Source organism: Solanum tuberosum, unplaced genomic scaffold, assembly GCF_000226075.1.
Source record: "Solanum tuberosum cultivar DM 1-3 516 R44 unplaced genomic scaffold, SolTub_3.0 scf00004, whole genome shotgun sequence".
Lineage (NCBI taxonomy): Eukaryota > Viridiplantae > Streptophyta > Magnoliopsida > Solanales > Solanaceae > Solanum > Solanum tuberosum.
Genome location: NW_006238930.1, coordinates 1429598 through 1446114, shown reverse-complemented (window position 1 = coordinate 1446114; position 16517 = coordinate 1429598). Strand labels below are relative to the sequence as shown.

The 16517-nt window shown below is 35.0% G+C and overlaps 2 protein-coding genes across 3 annotated transcripts; both read right to left on the bottom strand.

Annotated features, from left to right (window-relative positions):
• Positions 1–1172: 1172 nt before the first annotated feature.
• On the bottom strand, positions 1173–9079 carry LOC102584440 (probable sugar phosphate/phosphate translocator At3g17430). Of its 2 annotated transcripts, XM_006338300.2 has the most exons (11): positions 8751–9079; positions 8100–8161; positions 7437–7745; positions 5955–6062; positions 5205–5236; positions 5067–5117; positions 3965–4026; positions 3623–3884; positions 2381–2646; positions 2207–2301; positions 1173–1771 (listed from the first exon to the last, which is right to left on the bottom strand). In XM_006338300.2, the coding sequence occupies exons 3-11, from the start codon at positions 7521–7523 to the stop codon at positions 1589–1591; spliced, it is 1146 nt and encodes a 381-aa protein (XP_006338362.1). In that variant the 5' UTR covers positions 7524–7745; positions 8100–8161; positions 8751–9079; the 3' UTR covers positions 1173–1588. The 2 variants fall into 2 exon arrangements, with proteins under 2 accessions (XP_006338362.1, XP_006338363.1); XM_006338301.2 differs by lacking the exon at positions 8100–8161.
• A 2827-nt stretch (positions 9080–11906) lies between these two features.
• On the bottom strand, positions 11907–15700 carry LOC102584110 (ninja-family protein AFP3). Its single transcript, XM_006338299.2, has 2 exons — positions 14973–15700; positions 11907–12609 (listed from the first exon to the last, which is right to left on the bottom strand). The coding sequence occupies exons 1-2, from the start codon at positions 15529–15531 to the stop codon at positions 12224–12226; spliced, it is 945 nt and encodes a 314-aa protein (XP_006338361.1). The 5' UTR covers positions 15532–15700; the 3' UTR covers positions 11907–12223.
• Between the last annotated feature and the right edge of the window lie 817 nt (positions 15701–16517).

The window sequence follows — 16517 nt, the reverse complement described above, 5'->3', positions numbered from 1 at the left end:
ATTATTAACCCTTGATAAGGCAAATATAGAAATAATGATGTTATGAAAACAATTGAACAGCTAATCAATTTGACCTAAGTGAAAATAGAAAATCTTGTTGAGTTCTCAAAACACTTGATAAACAGTGAAAACTAACAAAAAATTATGTGTAGAGTCGTATGTAATCAGGTGAATTTCGAAACAAAAAAGAGTCATTCAGATGGTAAGCATTCTCCACCTCCAAACATGAGGTTATGAATTTGAGTAACCAAGAGGTACAAAAATAATGGGAGTTCATAGAAAAAAATGATATTAAAAAAATTAACTGAATTCTGATATTTACAATAGTGTGCAAGAGAAAAAAATTATATGTTTAGATGTTGATAACTATTTTCGTAATTCTCGCCCATTTCGATTGTTACATGGGTAAGATCGTGCACATTTAATGGTATTCAATGAAATTCTGAATATCTCCAAAATCTAGCCGTTGTTTGAGTTTTATCTTTTACCTAAGCGGATGGATTATTCTGGAACCCTACTATCCGTCATCCGGTGCAAATAAGATAGATACGGAATTAAGTTGATTCTCTGATGGTCGAACAAGTCTTTGGATAGAATGTCCTTGACTAACTCCATCCGGTGCAAATAAGATAGATTCGAAATTAAGTTGATTCTCTGATGGTCGAACAAGTCTTTCTATAGAATGTCCTTAACTAACTCAATAGATTGTAATTTTTTCTATGCGTGCCACGTGTTGATTATATAGTTCTCATTTTCGTCATATTTTTGTCAATAGATTGGATATATTTATGAATCATCTATTTGACTTTAGTGTGTGGCGTTTTGGATCATCAAATGTATGAAATAAATAATAGTCCAACAATATGAATCTTTTACTTAAAAACGGATTATTATTTTTTTAGTAGCTTTCTTGTTGCTATATTTGTTGGGTCACGTTAAAAATCACGTTAGAGCTATGTAATATTAACGGTCGTAGCCACTAAAAAAATGTTACGCTAGCTGATTGTTGCTTTTCATTTCAATATCTACCATCGACTTTCTTCGTGGTATCCAACAGAGGATAGCTGGTACAACAATAAATAGAATAGATGAATGGCAAAGGTAAAATTACACATTACATGTTAACCCAGATTAGCAATTACTTAAATTCTCTCAGCAAACAAAGAAAAGAATTGGATCCATGAATCAGTTTAGATATCAGAAAACCGTAAAAGAAAAAAACTGAAGTATTGTCAATTTCTACACCAGTCCCAGAAAGTTGCCTCAGCTAAAATCTATGATCAAGATTTTCTTTGCCAAGGCATAATAAAAGTTAACTCAACTATGGATAAGCATACAAACTACCTTAGTGGGGTTGAGAATATCATGTGATGTTAAAAAATCAATATTTCATTGAATATGACGAGCCTAAAACAATATTACAATAAATAACTAGTAGCAATGTTAATGGCGGTAGTACTCTGCAAAGAAATGCAATTCTTACCAAAATGGTGGAGAGTGTATGAACAAGACCCCGCTCTCATCAATCTGCTTGATACTGTGATTCTAACAAATGAACCCAAAATGACATTTATAGAATTAACGGTTCTCATGGTGAATAGCTGCTAAGTGGGCTTCGCCCAAGATGAGAGACCCTACTTGAAGGAATAAAGGGTGCTTCCTCATCCACAATTGAATCCGGAGACCCATTCCTTGAACCTTTTCCTCCACTGTTCTTAACAATATCGTCTGGTACATACAGATCGGATGACTTCTTCTCCATTTTAAGTTCCTGTCAGAGGCAAATTGCATCAAGGAAATTTTTTTGGCATTGCTTGCTATAAAATCCATCTTTACTAGAAATCTTGTTTGCATGCAAGCTAAAGATTCCATGATGAACAGAGACATATATAATTAAGCAACCATGCAAGCTCAAATTATGTTAAAAATAATAACTGTAGATTATATGTTTAGCTTATTCTCTTGCTCCTGTCTTATTTCTTCTTCTCTTTATTAGGTAGCTCTTTTCTAGACAAGCTAGAATGATTTTCAAACTGGAAACTGGGGCTCCCAAAGAACAAAAGAAGTATGGATCATCATATGCTGATGTTCCTTTTGGGGAAAATTGATAACAAGAAGGAAGTGATGAATAAAGAATAAGAACACCAAACTCGAAAAACAATAATGCAAATTCTGAAATCGAAACTTGAAAGTAATTAGATCAGACCTTAGCTATTCGATCAGAAACACTATCTACAGGAAGTTGAACAGCTCGAACATCCTTGATCTTCAAGTAGTTATACATCACAACACCACATAATGCTATACAAAAACAGAAATATTTTAGTAAGATGTTTGATGGCACAAAGCTCCCATAAATAAGAAGAAACATGAAGCTTACCAATGGCATAGCCTGTAATATTAAGTGTGGTTATTGTTGACTCTGGAAAAATTAGTGTTGAAAGGGCAATAAGTATCCAATCTTTCAAGACACCGGCAACTCGGATGGTTACAGCACCGGTTCTACCAATCACTAAGAAAATTGAGAAATTCAGAGCAAGAGCACAAAGTGCATTTGAAAAGAAAATCCAGAAGTTGAATTGAATTTGTGAGACTTCCATCTCAGGCTTCTCCAGAAGATACCATGGGACAAAGAGAAAGACAAAGCTGCACGTTGAAACATGTGATCATAAGCAACCCCAAGAAATAGTACGGAGGCACTTGCATGAGACTCCAAAACCAAATAAAAACAGAAATTCAGAATACAGAGATAACTCTCATACTTGCTTATTATCAGATTCAGGTGACATATAGCAGCAATTGCCTCTTACAGAAAATCTCTCGCCAAGTGAGATAAACAAAACTAAGGAGAGGAGCACATACATAGCAGAGTATGTGTCTATCTATGTGTGCAGAGAACAAATTTTCCATAAATGAACTAGCAACCAAATACTAATCCCCCTAGCATTATTTCTACCTATTTTGACTTCATCAAACCAACCAGGACACAGTAATAACTAATAAGTCATGCCAGATGCAGGACACAGCTAAACACATGACTACATGCTAACGGAAATATAAGTATGGCCACTTGTTCCCAAAAAAGTATAATTATATATGTCAGAATTCCACAAGAAAGAGATGTGTGGTTACACTCTTCCAGCTTGAGCTATAACATTTAGAAGGACATACTCTCAAGCAATTTGAAACTAACGATAAATTTAACAAAAATGAGATATAGCAGTGCCTCTTTCAAGTTTTAATATCAGCAGTAAGCTGATCTGAGGTACATTGCAGTCATAATGTCATGAAATGATGAGCACTCTAAAGAACAAAAAGATGAAAAAGTAGCTCAACCCCATCCCGAAAGGTACATTTATGGCAGGAATCAAATGTATGGAAAAGGTTTCCAATTGTATGTGTTCTCGATTTACTTTTCTCCCTTTCTCCCAAGTGAGAATGAGCAAGGAGGGAGGTTTGGAATCATTAAAAACCGAGATCTAACTGGAATCTCTTTTTTTTCTTTTTTAAAGAAGTAAGATCTAACTGGAATCAAATAGACCTCAACATAGGATAATCTATTCAACTGCACCACATGAGAGCAAATAACTCAACTCAATGAGATAGGGAATCTATTACATACCTGCATGGAGCTATGTAATATAGACTGGTGATAGGATTGAGAGTTAGTCCCTTCTTCTGAAGCAGAACTTGAGTTAAGACCAGCCTAAGCGCCTCAGCAAATATTCCAGTGACCTGATAAACTGTACCAACTATGTTGAAGTGAATTTCTCCATAAGATGAAACTACAACACCGACGCTGACCAACAGCATGTTCAGGAATAAATCGTATCTTAACTTGTCAGTTCCACAAATAACAGCCATGACAAAGGTGGCAACTGGCACTGTATTTTCAACACAAAGATCCAATCAGTACATTTGCAAACAAAGGATACAGACATAGAAAAGTGTTACCCAGGCATACTTAGAGCTTTAAGCATCTGGATAAAGGCTACAGAAATGAACAGATAAGCTGTGTTTCCAAACCTGCAATAAAACAAACATAAGCTAACTTTACCAATGTTCAAAAAAAAAATTAACATAATTATTAGAACCTAATATTCATGTGAGTAATGAAACATATAGCAACTGAAGCAAATGGGAAAACACTCCCCAAAGAAAATATTTTTTTGACAAACAAGGAGACCAAGTACGTGGAAAACATCAATTGCCCAACCAAACCAACAATATACCCTACCAAACCAAAGAATGTTAATTATGCACGAAAGTGTCCCACATTTTCTAATCACCCCAATTCTCATAGTTTTACTATAATTCCTCCTCTACTTTCCCAGAGAAGTGGAAAGTGACAAGGAGGAGAAAGGAAATTTAACCAGCCAAATTCTTCCTCTGTCATAGCAAAACAACTACTTCTACGAGACAATTAGTCAACAGAGGAAAAGCATTTGGAAATATTCTTGAAACCAATCAATAAAACCACTGTAACTGATGACAAAGAAGGTTATATAAATGCTAAATTTGGCTCAAAACTAGTTCATTGACCTCAAATGTCCAGACTGCTTGGAAATTTTAAACACAAATCATCAAATAACCAAGAAGGATCAAGTGTCATGCATCATTAGAAACAGGAACAGTAGAATACATTCTTTTCTTCTTCTTTTTCCGCTTTCTATTAGTGAGTTCCAAAAGGCTGACTTGGTCAGTTGGACAGATGTACGATGAGAAAAATTTATGCCAATCTAACAGATCTTTCTTTTAACATAAGAGCAGAAAACAATAATATCACGTAAAAATACTTGTTTAGGTTAGATTTAGATTCAAAGGTATAACTAGTTTCGTTGTTAGTGCATGATCAGTAGGCATTAGATCTTCATAATCGGTTAAAGGTCAATTCTCAATGATTACAAAAATGCATTCATAACTAATTCATTTTTATCACAAGTTTCATGCCAACCCATCATTGAACCATTTACTAATTATGAGGTCACATAATACCTTAGAAAATGCAATTGAATATTCTAACCAAAGGCAAGCAAGCCTTTCAGTTCCTCGAAGTAGAATCTTACCAAAGACTTGATGCAAAGAAAGCACTAATGGGAATCACACACGTCGCATATCTGCAGATTCAGCAATAAATAGTAAAATAAGATAACATACATCATTACATCTGAAGGCAATGTGGATGCAAAGGACCAAATGCTTACATTTCAAACGTCATTTTGACAGGAGATACAACCTGCAGAAAATTAACATGGATGGAAGGAAATCAGTTGATCCCTAGTCTTATACATCAAATGGAATGAAAAATTGTGCACTATATAAATTAGTTTCCCCTCCAGTAGATGAAAAGTGAGCCGTGATCAAAATTCAGAAGCTAAGGACAGCCAAATGTCAAATTAGATATCTAAACATGAACAAATATACAAATCAATTTATCTGCTGAGAACTCTCCACAGGGCCCAACTGGGTGTCTAAAATGAGGAATTCTACAAGTGGTTCTTCAGAATAACCGCAGATATTTTAGAGTTACCTGGTACCTCTACTGGTGAGAGATAGCAGGTACTTCATGGAATTAGTCGAGGAGCACGTAAGCTGGCCCGGACGCCACAGTTATCCCAAAAAAAAAAAAAAACACTGCAGAAACCTCTCCTCAGGCCTCAAGGGGTTAAAGAATACGATAAATCATTAAAATAGAAACTGCTCCGCTCAGAAGCAAGCCCAGAGACAAAGATCACATCAAAAGCACAAAAGTAACAAAGGTTGAAAATTAACATGCGATGCGATGAGTCGCTTCAAAAATCTGCAACACTGGTAAAATGAAAATGATGCATAATGATCCAAAAAAGAAAACACTCAACAACAATCAATAGATAAGCAAGAAGTTGTCATCGAGGAGCAGAAAGTGGAATGCTGCAAGAAAAATAACACTGTAATTACCAATAACAAAACAATACCTTGAAGACACGGATAAGAAGGAAAGCTACTAAGCCCGAGAAGCCCATATGAATCATGGTAAGTGTTATTGGTAATGGGAAATTGAAATATTTTGGGGAGAGTACCCACTGCCAAAAAAAGCCAGAATAAGAATCATTAGCTCTTATAAATGGCACTGACAAGATTAAGAATATAACTGGAATGATACAGAAAATAAATTGAGCAGCAGTATTGTCTGTTTTCCTAAAACAACAATGCATAAAGTGCAGAAAGAAAGAAAAACACCATACAACAAAAGAACAATGAGAGTGAGAAAGTGGAAGTTCGTAACACATTGCTTATCCTGGAGCATGGTTTCCCAATACCATCTATCATTTCTCTTTTACATCTCCCTTTCCACGCCCTCCTAAACCAGTTACCAAAAAACTGAAGCTCTAAAATGTTAGTCAGTCCTTTTTCCCCGCAACTTACCCGGCAAAAGCAGAAACATAATTGGACCCAAAACCTAACGAACTTCAAAAGGGTAAGTCGAGGGGGGAAGAAAAAAGAGGAAAAAGGGAGAAAAAAGAAAACAAAGAAAGGAGTAAATAAACAAGTGCTTTCAATCTTAACATTGATGTTAATGGATGAGGTTTCTACAGTTCTGTAGATGCAACAAGTATCTTTAACAGAAGATAAAGGGTACTATCTTTGAATTTGGGGAAAATGCTATAATACTAAAAGGTTAGAGGGAAACAACAACAACATACCCTGTGAAATCCCACAAGTGGAAAGGTTAGAGTGAAACCTGTCCTCTATATCTTTTAAGTGAACAACAACTACTGCTTTAGTATTATATTATTTAAGTTAAAACCTCTATTCTAATATGCCGAGAATGACTCCCCATTTAGCATCTTCAATAACCATGATTTTAGAACAATGTCTATCTTTCAATGATCCATAGACCAAACACGTATGGTATATTGAATCATCAGCCAATGTCATTGGTTTTCAAATCAAAAGCCACAACTGGATTATTACTCACAGTGTGGTCGGTTCCCCACCAAGATGTTTCTCTTCCATTCATGTTGTTTGGTGTGATTGGATGGAACATAAGAAACTATTTTCTAATTTTTATTCAATCTAGACTGATTGAACAAGCTGATTATGGATAGAAAATGGCTTGATAAAAAACTCCCGTACTCTTCTTCCCAACTTCCTCAACCAAGAAGCTAACAACATGCGGACTTAAATTAATTGCTCCTTCGGAGCCAGAGGAAGTAAATCAGAACAGCTTGTCATTTTTTTTATAGATGTGATAACAGCTTGTCACTTTTGGTTGTCCACCACATAGGTTGCCTGAACCACAATGTTAATCTTATTTGTCCCTTTTAAGTTCTGAACATGTTCTATTGAGTTGAAAATGTAGAATATAAGAATAACCTAACCAACAAACAGTGATCATACCAAAAAAAAAAATTGAAGCCAAAGAATCTCACAGAACATTATAGAAAAAAATATACCTTGTTGTACAAAATAACTCCCGAGGATAGCACTATATAGACAAGGAGATATATATACGTCAACACAAGTTGTTTGCTGACCATCATCTTTTCTTCTCTCCACTTTGTGCTTTGCTAGCCGGTTCCCAACCTAGCTAAAAATCTAAGAGATGCCCACCAATCCAAAAATTGAGTAACAAAAATCCGCAATATGTTTGCTGATAAGAGGTACACCTTCAATTCAACTGCTGTTTATTCATTAAAAGATGATGTATGATGAGCCAAGTCTGTTTATGAATACGCTGTTGTCATAACAGGGATTGGTAGAATCTGGAAATATATGATAAAAGTGAGGAACGTTTTCATTAAAAAAATTATAATAAGAACTATTCATTCATTATTGACAAAACAATTAGAACAATCTCGTCAGATAAAGCAGGACTAACACTTCCACCAGAAGCGAAGAAACTCATTTCATGATGAAGAGCAAACATGTATGACATGGGAAAAAACACAATTACTGCAAAAGCAACCATTATATACCCTTTTTGGTGTGTGTCCGTATTCAGTTAATGGTTAGATATGAACAAATAGAAGATCAGATGCATAATGCATAATGCATAATGTCATCTGGTCAGTTCATGAAATGCAAAATAACAAAATTATCCAGCAAAGTCTGGTTACCTCAAGAACATGCAGAGACAGCTATGGAGTAGAGGCTAGCCAGGGTTTAAGAAGCGTCGAGTCTGTTAGTACAGAAAGTAATTAGCAGCTTGAGTAATATAATTACACACATAATACTGTTTTTTATAGCTTCAATGAAGATGGTTGCAGTAACTCTTGAGCATGGCACACATTGAGCATGAAATGTAGAAATTTACAGAAAAAAATGATAGCAACCTCAACTTCAACTTGAAACTCTTTTCCCACTCTCTGTAAGTGAAACTTAAAAGCTAGTAATTTATTTCAAACAACTAATGATAGTCAACAGCACAGCGAGCCGAAAACAGCAGTCTCAAATTATCAACCATCAGCATTTTCCCGATGCTGAATAGTGATTACAATCCAAGGTAACCATATAAGTAAATTCACAAAAAAAAAAAAAAAAAAAAAAAAAACTACAAAGTACTGTACGGAACTAAAACAGAGCATACGAACAAATGAAGGAAACAAGTACAAATACAAAAAAACAATAATGCAGGCATCTGAAGCACGTAAAGTTTAAACTAAAAGAAAAAGAGAAATCATAAATTAAGTGAGAGGTAAAAGTGAATCAGGTTGAATGCGAGGGAGTCAAGTGAACGAAAATGAAGAAATAGAAGTGAAACTCCTTACGATTAGAAGAAGCTCCGAGAGGCGAATGAGAAGAGAGACAGATCTGAGGCAAGCGAGTTTGAGAGACGGCGAGATGCGATCAATGCTCGCCCGCTCGATCTGGAATGGTTGATTGAATCCTTTGCCCTAATAATGCAATTGAAATGGAGTAAGTTTTTTTAGCGGCCCTAAAAGTAGTTGTTGAAGAAGATCAAGCAAAGGTTTAGCCAGTAGCAGAAGAAGAAGAAGGTGAAGATGGAGAGTTTGTCCCAAATGTAGAGGTGTGGTGTGGTCAAAGACAATGCGTTTTCTTTTCCCACTCACCCGCCTATCAAAAAAAAATTGCTACTTCTTTCCTTTTAATTTGTTCGTTAAACTTTCTTTGTTTAGTTCGTTTTTGTTTTTTGTTTTTAAAAAAAAAATAGATATTCTCTTCGTCCAACAATAATTGTATATTACTATTATTTTGAGATGTTCAATAATACTTGTTCACTTTATGAAATCAATAAATAATTTTATATTTAGTTTCTAATTTACACTTGTTATTAATTATAGTCATTTATTATATTCAAAGGTTTGATATAGTAAAATTACCCTTCTATTTATAGTTTCTTAATAAGTGGACAGGTATTGTTGGACAGAGGGAGTAGTATTTAATTTATTACTCATACTCTACACCATCGATAATATTTTTTGGGTCGTTCACTAGTCGGTGAAAAAGTAATTTTTTTTATATTAATTTTTATACAAGTTATAAATGTTTTAGCAACTAGTTAGGAATTAAGTTATTTATGAATAAAATTACTTTTAATTTGTAATTTTGAAATCATGTAACTAATACATGTTTAATTTATGTATTGCGTGATCAACTAGGATGCCTTATAAATATTTAATTTTACTAGCTAAGAATATTCAATTTCTATATTATTTGGTTCTAATCTGTTCCATTTCAACGTTAGAGAAAAGAAACACGAAATTAGCATGGCTATATCTCTAGTAGTTACTAGTGCTCCATTATTCCAGTAATTACATCTCCATTTATTGTGTTATGTTCTTCTGCCACACTAAAGTTTAGATATTTGAATTTGTCTACATTTAGACGTCATATGTTGTCGACTTTATTAGGTAAAATTGTCAGAAATTAGTAAATTACCACTATTTATCAAAAATTACCAATATTAGCTAACATTTATTTGTTACAAAACTTTTGTCCCTGTCGGAAAGTAAAAGGTAGCTCTAATGTCAATTCAATTAATAGTTTCCAAGATTTGCAGATCACAAACACAAATTTTCTGCCATTAGATTTAGGTATAAAGACACATATTGTTGTTAACATAAAGCCCACAAGTCATATCCTATCAAAAGTATAATCATCACGTGCAAACGGTTAAGCATATATTTCTACTTTTGTTAATTTTATTAAATTCTTCACACTACCTGAATCTTTTCTACAAATAGATTAAGAATTACGTGACTTATTTCTTTTGTTTAACTTTAATCTAATATTATTTGTTTCCTTTCGACTAAGTACGAGTCTTAACATCAAAGTATCAGACAATTTTTCAACTATTTCCGGAATGTTCGGATTATTTATTTTTTTGTTTAATCTAACTCTTATCGTGACAATTAGCTAGACTTAAGCTAAGGATACGCTACAAAATTAATTATTCTGAGATAAATTATTTTATTGTGTATATGAGATAACACATATCATTAAGGTATAAATGATGAGATAAATAATGCAAAAAATATCTAATACATTCAACTAATCATGTATTTTATCCTGAAACTATGCCTTATACCAAAGTCCAAAACGACTCCTAAGAGTAAGACAATAAAGGGTCCTTTGATTGCTCGTTAGAGTTATACATATATTAGTGATATACATGGACTAATTATGCAGGGTATAGTTATTTCATATTTCACTAGCTCAAACATGAATTCCATATATCAATTACGTGGGATTGTAATTGGTAATTATAATCAAACATTGTAATGTGTGACAAAATAGCAACTACAATATTACCAAATATGGTAATCGATTTTAATAAATGAATACACTTACGTTCCAATCCGTTATGAAATGATCAGTTTTCTTTTTAATTTTCTTATCTCAGATTACACCCTAAAATAATCATTTCATGACTATTAAAAACGAATCGAATCATGGTCAATTTTTCCGACTTTCTCCTATGAAGTCAAAAAGATTGACGATCCAACTTTAAAAATTAGAGAAGCAAATTGAACTCAATATTTTTGCTTCTAATTGAATTGTTTTCAGTTTTCAGTAACTTCATTAATATTTATTTTGTTGGTGGTATGACACATTTCAGGTTGGGACAATTCACATAGATATTTGTCTGACAGCAACTTTAACACTCCAGTTGGTACACCTACCACAATAATGTGAGCAAATTAAAAGACAAGTCAACAGAGAGTAGATGCATTCTCTACTTTTACCTCGTGTTTCTGCCCAAATTATAGTGTAATATTATTTCTTTGACGTAGGAGGGACGGATACCATTCTCCAAGATTATATATACGTACAAATCACACAAAATGTAAGTAGGTATTATTTTAACACAATCACCTAAAGGATATAAACCCAAATTATTCCCCGAAAATCTAGCTAAACAATTTTTGACTGAAAACTAGAATTACCAATTCCCCATTTTTAGACGTAAATGTGAAACCGATAAAAAAATCTCATGCATCCACTGCCTTACTTACCGCACCACCTTCTCTTCTTTTTTTTCCCTGAAATGTGTGCCCTGTACTATTTATAAACACCGGAAGAACTATCAAAAAGGTAGTGCACTTAAACCCTTTCTGCTACCACTTCATTCTGCTCCCGGAATATCTGCCTTAGCAACAGAACAAAGTCTACTTGATCAATTTGTATGCTTTCTGGGAACAAGCCCCCATCTTTTGTTCCATTTTAAAGATCCATAGGCCATAAAGATTAAAAAAATATTCAAAAAGAATACATCCGACTTCCATTGAAAAATAAAAAGAAAAGCTGAACAAAAATCATTGTTGACTAATATATTTTACATGGAATTACTAATGTTATCGTTATAAACAAGGGCCGCATGGACCATGAAACTGCATCAGTTAAGAGCAGAAGCTGGGCAAGCTTGTTAGACTATGCTGATATTACCCCCTTCAAAAGCCACATTTTATGTTGAAATTGATTGAATTAATGAGCACGGAACCAACTGCACTGTACAGTCCTTCATGTACAGGAGGACTTCCAAAATAACGAATAACTGAAAGATAAATGCCAATGGGAATTCTTGAATTTTTTTCCCCACAGAAAGGGGATAAACTTGCCCATTGATTATGCAATATTCCGCAAAAAACTAATATCTAGTGAAAAATAAAAAAGAACCTTGGTCCATGTTACAAAAGAAGATGAACGATGATAACAAAGCTGAATTCTTGAAGCTTTGCCCCTTTTCTGTGTCAAGCGCCATTATAGAATTCCGCTGGCATCATCTCAATAGAGGTGAAGGATTGACGACAATTTGCTTCAACGGATTCGCAACATCACCGCCACCAGCATGCTTCACAAACTCAGCTGGCGACAGAAAGTTGCCATGACAAACGCACATTATTTTCACTTCCTCTCCCTTCTGATATCTATACAGAAATCCTTCGATCTTCTTACCATTTGGCCCATTGCCCATTGTGGAAACACAAGGCATGTTGAGCATGTAGTTTTTGAACATTTCTTTTGCTTCCTTGCTAGCATTTCCATTACATGTGCTAGCTGGTTTTTCGCTTGTGATTTTAGGTGGTTTAGCTACCTGTTTCCGTTCATGCTCTGAAGGCTTGATGCTAGCCGGAGTATTTGCCCCAGTACTGTTGTCACCTGGCCCTGCAATAGTTAAGATTTGAAAATAGGTCAGTTCCTTCCTGTCCAGAATTTATTCGCAAGAGAGAGATAGTGAAGACAATCTATCTATCAACCACCTGCAAGGACAGATGACTCGATACAGAAATCAAAGCTTACTTCAAATCTTAACAGCGCTAAAAACATTGTGTTAGAGAGATCCCGCTGAGGACATCATGCTAGAGCATCAAGAGAAAGCACATACGTTCACCACTAAAATTAGTTGCTATTTTGAGTTGGAAACGCGGTGACAAAGGAGGGATAAAATTCTACTAGAACCCCTCTCAAAGGACATATAGGCAATTTAACTCTTCTGCAAGCGGTAGCTGTTTTGAATTGGAACATACAGTGTTGCAGGAGGGGTCAAATTCTCTACGACAGGGGAAATAAAACTCAACCAAAAGACACATCAGACCAGGCAAAGCAAATCAAAGGCAACAAGACTCCTCTGCAGGCAACTGCTGGTTTGCATTGGAACTTATAGTGTCGAAGAAGAGATAAGATTCTGCTTAAACATAGGAAATAAGACTCCACTAAAAAGACATTTTGTCATCCCAACAAAGGACACTCAAATTCTACTACTGTAACATGCAATGGCAGTGGCGGATCCAGGATTTTAATATTGTGTATTCGTTTAGTTAATATAAAGTTGCTACACTTGGTGCAAGTGCTATAAGTGCACAATTATTTAACCGAGGAGGTTAAAAAAATGAACAAAATACCATTAATAGTATCATTAGATTAAAAAAAACTCCTACTTTTCTGGAAAAAAGGAAAGAATTAGCCTCAAGGATTTCTTAACCAAATTGCTAAATTTTCATTAGGAAAAAACGAGAGAAATGTTTGTTAGCTGATTCTTTTTCTCTTTCTGTCCAAAAAATTTACAAACATAAAAGCAAATTTAAAACTCAACGTAAAAGTAACCAAAGCAACAAAAAAAGAGAGGAGGAATGTAATTGCAAACTAGAATAAGCAAATACGAATAAGAATCACTAAAATTAGGCAAGAAGAATGTGTATCAGGGGAAAAAATTGAAAACAATTGACTTGAAGCAGAAAAGATAATGACTAATAAGAGAGCATTTGCATCACCTGAGTATCAAATAAATGACTTTACTAAAAGAGCATTTGCGTCACCTGATTATCAAACTCAGGACACCAAAGACGCACTTACAATTTAGCCACACCTAACCAAAGCACCCGGCGAACTATTTGTTCAGTTGGTGGTGCTATAACCATAATTTTAGAAGTTCCTATATAAATGTACAAAATTATGTCAGGATTAATGGGTGCTTGAGCACTATGTTGCTTGGACTCTTCAAAAATGTCGAGGGGTACATGTCGGATTCGCCAAAAGTAGTGTATTTTTGGAGAATCCAACACAGGTGCAGCATCAAAAGTGAAGAGTCCGCGCAACTTAGCTTGAGCACCCAGTAAGCTGCAGGTGGGTCTTCCCCCCGGAAACAAGTGATATAGCCCAGTATCAACAGTAAGGCCTCATGTAAAATACTCTTGGCCAAATCGGCATGGCCGATCAGTTCAAGGAATATCAGATATTAGGAGGTGAATGAGGGAAAAGTTGCAGTGAATTCCACAACACCCAACAACATTAATGATGGACAGTGAATTCAGGTAAACAACAGAAAAGTTCCTAATGGATTCCAGGTAGCTGTCTTAGTTTTTATTCCTTTGGCAACTAACCATCTGTCCATCTCACTTCTTCTAAGAAATAGAAACCCAAATTATGGAAATTCTGTTTCTCCCCTCATAAAATTTTCTGAACAAAATGGTTGTGGAATAATCATTTTTAGCGCGCCTCGCCCATAACCGAGACTAGATATTGAAGAACAAGATTCTTCTTGAAAATCTATATTTACAAGATCCCTAACGGAGAGTAGTAAAAGAATTATCTTTATCCTAATGAGGAGCATCCACTCTACCGATGAACTCCCCGATAGGAAGATCAGGTAACAACCCATGCTGTAATTACGCTTTTTACTTCATTATTCAACAGAAATGTTAAACATAAGGTCTAGCAAGTCGCATCAATTCATGAAAAGCTGCATTAGAATGCCTAATTCCTTCACAGGATCTATTAATCGTTTAACTCGGAAGAATTCGTCCTTAAATAGCTTCAAGTAGCCACGTGCTATGGTCCAAGACAGGGTAATGAAAAAGCATCTTCTCAAACAATATCAAATAAGCAAATTCAGGCAAAACACACAGTAATAGTATAGGCAAATAAATACCTTAACGACTATAAATTCGAGAATTCTAAGGCCAAACATCTAAACATACATGCCCCAAAAAAGGTACAGAATTTAATTAAGGAGAATAAATTGGTGATACCTTGAATAGGTTGACTCCCAAAATCAGAAATTCCTGAAGAACCACTTCCCTGAGAAGCCATAGACCCTTGTGACACAGGCAATGAATTCCCACCTGGACCACCATTTTCTTCAGGACGTTCGTCTAAATCAACCTTATCCTTCACCACTCTAACATTCTGTAATTTCTCCATTCTCTTCCTTTTAGCCTCCAAACGCCTCAGAGATTGCAACTCCTTCCTTTTTCTGCACTCCTCCTCACCCTCAACAGGCAACGAACACGTCCTCGTAATCGGACCAACAGAGAATGAACAACGGCCATTACTCTCATCCCCGCCGGAAAACACAAAGTTAGAAATTGAAGAAGAGCGTTTAAGTCTCTTAGCCCTTTCAGGGTCTACCCCAAATCTTCCATTCAATGAAAGCCCCAAACTCAGCTCCAAATCATCTTCCTCATTAGGAATTTCATGAAATTTGTTGTTGTTTCCATTCATAAATTTATGCAACAGATCTCTCGAAAAAATATCCATCTGCATACTAGAAAAACACCTCTTTTCTCTATTTTCTTCAGCTTCAGCCATTTAAACAAACAACAAAAACCCAAAACTTCAAACCAACTTTTTAAATTATAAGAAACAGAAAATTCTGTGTACGTTAGAGAATGTAGTTGCCGGAGTTCCAAAATTCGCCGGCAAAAGAGTTAACTTGAGCCATATAAAGAAAAAAATTATATAAATAAAACAGAGAAAGAAGAACAACTTGATGATTCCACGACTACTTTAATATTCCTATTTACCATTGAAAATGACGAAAAAACCCTCAACGATGAAACGTAAAACGCAGCAAAAACCGACACGTGGTAGGCATGAAGAGTCCTCTTTACCCACGTGGTTTAGACAACCTGGTTTAAAGGGACGTTTGCCACAATGTCTCTTCATTTAACTGCAAACAAGAATAAAGGTATTACCGGAACAAAAGGCCACGTGTCGGTTAATTAGTGCCACGTCTTACAGAAAATCTCGGAGTCGTAAATGGCGTGACGGTCTACATCTAAAGCTTTTTCTTTCTTTTTTTTTGTGGTCACTTAAAAGAGTGTCGTAGGAAATAACGCAAAATACTTAGGCAGTTGATGACACGTGGCGGTAGGATTGACCTATGGGCTACCTTTTTGTGACTGGCTGGATAACTATTTATCGGGAACAGGTACTGACGTGTATCATTATCATACATGGCTGAATTTGTCGACACGTATCAATTTTGGCAATCTCGTATTTTATGCCCCTACCATGCCTTTGTTAATAACGGCAACTTTTTTCCTCTCTTACGTGTGTCCTACCTCGCAGTTTAGGGGTTTTATGTCTGCGTTTATTTATTTAATTTTATATAATTTAAGTATTTTGTTATGCACAGAATATCAAGTTTAATTATGCATGTTGACACATCAAAATTATTACTATTGGTTTTGACACATTATAAATTATGGCATGTTGACACATTAAAGGTTTTATTTAAAATTAATTGCTCTTTAACGTAACATGATTTTATTATATAGGAAAATAAATTTGAA

Bases quoted from the DNA above. Each gene is read 5' to 3' on its own strand.
- LOC102584440 (XM_006338300.2), bottom strand. From the start codon at position 7,523: ATGATGGTCAGCAAACAACTTGTGTTGACGTATATATATCTCCTTGTC. The intron at 2,647-3,622 runs GTATGTAATAGA...TTCAACGTGCAG, and splicing joins TATTACATAGCTCCATGCAG to CTTTGTCTTTCTCTTTGTCC. The intron at 1,772-2,206 runs GTCTGATCTAAT...TGCCTCTGACAG, and splicing joins TTTCTGATCGAATAGCTAAG to GAACTTAAAATGGAGAAGAA.
- LOC102584110 (XM_006338299.2), bottom strand. From the start codon at position 15,531: ATGGCTGAAGCTGAAGAAAATAGAGAAAAGAGGTGTTTTTCTAGTATG. The intron at 12,610-14,972 runs GTATCACCAATT...TAACTATTGCAG, and splicing joins TGGGAGTCAACCTATTCAAG to GGCCAGGTGACAACAGTACT.